The sequence below is a fragment of the Mus caroli genome, chromosome 6, assembly GCF_900094665.2.
Source record: "Mus caroli chromosome 6, CAROLI_EIJ_v1.1, whole genome shotgun sequence".
NCBI lineage: Eukaryota > Metazoa > Chordata > Mammalia > Rodentia > Muridae > Mus > Mus caroli.
This window is the reverse complement of record NC_034575.1, coordinates 82,151,353-82,154,826: the sequence shown is the minus strand read 5'-3', so window position 1 is coordinate 82,154,826 and position 3,474 is coordinate 82,151,353. Positions and strand designations below refer to the sequence as shown.

Below are 3,474 nucleotides of genomic sequence, written 5' to 3'. Positions count from 1 at the left end.
AGCAAGCTCTTTATCCTTTGAGCTGTCTCCCCCAGTTCTGTGACAGCATTTGACAGTACCACTCCACAGCAACACCCCTGCCCCTAGAAACAAACCTTGCAGGTGGGTCCAAGGCACTTCTGCAAGTTGATTCGGTCAGCTTCCTGCTCCATTTCCCCATTGAAGTCATAGTAGGCCATGTCCCCCACCAGCAGGGCATTATGGGAGACCGGCAGGAGGCCGCACTTCATAGCTGACACCTACAGGAAAACAATAGTTGCCTAGCAACTGCAGCCCAGAACCAGGGTGCCCTGGTCCTCTCTCCTCAGAGCACAGCACGCCAGCCCTGCTCTGGGGCCAGGGAGTGTGGNATGGTCATGGGGAGGAAGAAGCCTGTACCACCCAGGCCTTTCTCACTGAGGACTCTAAGGGCTTCTCATTCTCTTGCACATCACTCCAAGGCTGTGAGGACAGCTGAGCAGAGCACACCAAGGAGGGTACTAGCCCAGTCCCAGCTTTGTTCTGTGAGGAGGTAGGATTGGCAGAAACGTTTCCCCCCTGAGTATAGCCCTGGCACAGGGTAAGTGTAAGGACCCAGGCTAAAACTCTTGACATAAGCTGGAGTCGTTTTAGAAGAGGGAGCATCAATTAAGAAAATACTCCCACCAGGTTGGCCCTTGGGCAAGCCTGTGGGCCGTTTGCTTTTTTGATGATTGATGTAAGAGGCCCAGCTCACTGTGGGTATGCCACTCTGATGTTGGTGGCCCTGGATGCTATNAAGAAAATAGGCTGAGCAAGCTATGGGGACTAAGTCAGTAAGCAAAGTACCTCCATGGCCTCTGCATCAGTTTCTGCCTCCAGGTTCCTACCCTGGGTTCTTGCCCTGACTCCTCTGAATGATGGAGACTGCAGGTTGTAAGATTAAAACAAGCTCTTGGATCCCTGTTGATTCAGGCCAGGAAAGTAAACCAACGCAGAGCCCTACCTCATTTATCATTNAAAACGAATAGCATGGTGAGGTGTGGAAGGGCCTTCCTGATCTTGCCTCACTGCCCCAAATCAGCCCGAGATTTCAGAGACCCTCAACACAAACACCCTATTGTGTCTTGGTCCCAGTTCAGGGATGTCTATACCCCATGACCTGTGTGTTTCCCTCAGAAATCAACAAGCTACTGCTATGTGCTCCGACCCTACAGGTCTGGTGCCAGCAGAGGATGACAGCCAAGGCAATGCCCAGTGTGTACTGTTTCTCCAAGTGACACTGCATCGTCCTCCACACACTTGAAGAGCTGGCCTCAGGTGCTACCNGTGCCCTGTCCTCTCCCCGTTTTACTGGACCCTTCCCCAGATCTGAGCTGCCCGGAACTATAGGAAAGTCTGCAGGCTCACTTCCCACCAGCTTACTCGCTTCTCTGAAGGGCTGGGTCCTGCCGGGACAGGGCAGCCTGAAGCCCAACCACAGTGACGTGGGTGGACACTTGGAAGGTGCAGTTGCCTGGCTGAGTTCTCAGCTGTAGCCACAGCAGAGGGGAGTCTGTGAAATNCACATTCCCACCCCCTTCACGCTTCACCGAGACCTTGGTAATGAAAAGAGGGCTGGAATAGAAAGTCCTAAGCTGAGAATTCACCCTCTTGGCCTGAGTTCCAGATCTTTACAAACATTTTTTATCATTATTTTTATTTTTTATTTTATGTGTATGGGTGTTTTGCCTTCATGTTTGTCTGAGCATCACNTGCATGCAGTACCTGCAAAGGCCAGAACAGAGGGTGTCAAATTTCCTGGGACTAGGGTTACAGACAGCTGTGAGCGGCCATATGGCTGCTGAGAATGGAAGCGAAGTCCTCTGGAAGAGCAGCTCTTAACTACTGAACCATCTCTCTGCCCCCTTTCCAGAATTTTTAGATGATGACATGGCTATACTCCAGATGATATCTGCTCAGGGAGAAACTTAGGCACTCCAGGCTGGCTGCCACAGGAAGTCAGGCACTACTCACCGCTGCGGTGGCAGGCGTGTGCAGGTGGATGGCACACCGCACGTCGGGCCTGGCGGCNTAGATGGCTGAGTGCAGACTGAAGCCCGTGGTGTCCACCGGGAAGCAACTGCTGCCCTTCTCCACCACCTCTCCCAGAATGTTCACCTTAATCTAGGCAGTAAAGAAGAGACCAGACTCAGGGCTCCTGCCCTCTTCCACACATGGGCCCAGTGCATTCCCTGGCCCACGTTCACCACTCCAGACAACAGGAGCAATGACTGGGGTACCCCTGGTGCTGGGGTACAGCAACAGGGAGTCCTGCCTGTGGTGAATCCTAAGGGGTGGCAGGTGGATTCTGCAGGGAAAGTGGTGGGGCCGTTTCTCAGACTTTATTATGCATTGCTTCAGACACTGTCAAAATAGTTTCTAAACATAGAAAAAACGATACTTCTAGCAATTTCCCAAATGATGTCCAGGCTGTGGCCCACATACCCACTCCCAGTAATGAGCTAGAAGAGAATCAGTGCTAGAGTCCTCTAGAAGCCGCTAAGAAGAATCTTGAATGCCTGCAGAAACCTTCCCAGAGGAAGTCATGTCTAAGCTGAGCCACCTCATTTGTGAAACATCTTAATATACAAAGGTAAAGAGAATGACATACTGAACACCTTTCACCTGTCACAGAAAAGGGACCAATGGAAAGATGTCCCTTTCTTAGCTTGTTTTCTACTTCAAGAGACAAGCAAGTGGCTTGGCTAAGAAATGCCACACACAACATGTGCATGAAGAAACAGTAAGGGAGAATGGAGGAGGAGGAGAAAGGGGATAGGGGAGGGGTAGACTAGAGTGGGAGGGGGAAAAAGGAGAGTAAGAGAGGGTGAGAGAGCAAATGAGCAAACAAGAGAAAGAGACAGNCACACATACAGTGAGTGCTGGTAGGAGAAAGAGCACATACATGTATGCATGTGTATATGTACACACACATATGCACACATGCATGTGCAAACACACGCAGATGCACTCAGACACACACACACACACCACATAGAGGGTGCAGGGCCCCATTCTGGCTCTGGTTTGGACCTTGAGGACAAACCCAAGCCTGGCTTAAGTTTTCAGACCTGTCTCAGTCACTTCCATATCGGGTGACTCAGCAAGACCTGTTTGGCCCTGCCTCTGCCTAGCCATTGCCAATGTAGAGCTTTGCCATTGGCCCTGTCAGTCACTCCATACCCTTTGTCACCCTTCCCCACCTCCTACATCATCTTACCCCACCAAAAATCCCCCTTCCTACGTTCCAAACTTATGTAATTGAGAGGCTGACGCCATAAAGTTGAGTTCCTGCTTTGACAGACTCCCAGCCCAGGTGTGTTTCTTTTGGGCCATCAACACTCGCCATCCTGCTCAGCCCCAGAGAGACCTCCACAGGACTGGGACCTCTCTCCTCTCACCTGGACCTGCCAGCAAGGAGCCAGCAAGAGGGAGGGAGCGAGGGAGGGAGGGAGGGAGGGAGGGAGAGAGAGA

At 51.6% G+C, this 3,474-nt stretch overlaps 1 protein-coding gene across 1 annotated transcript in view; it reads right to left on the bottom strand.

Moving 5' to 3' along the window:
* Add2 (adducin 2) overlaps positions 1 to 3,474 on the bottom strand; it is a 95,144-nt gene that overhangs the window by 21,384 nt on the left and 70,286 nt on the right. Inside the window, exons 7-8 of the mRNA XM_021164098.2 lie at positions 1,975 to 2,124; positions 96 to 239 (exon numbers count right to left, since the gene is read on the bottom strand). Coding sequence (XP_021019757.1) covers positions 96 to 239; positions 1,975 to 2,124 — 294 coding nt within the window. The remainder of the gene's footprint in view (positions 1 to 95; positions 240 to 1,974; positions 2,125 to 3,474) is intronic.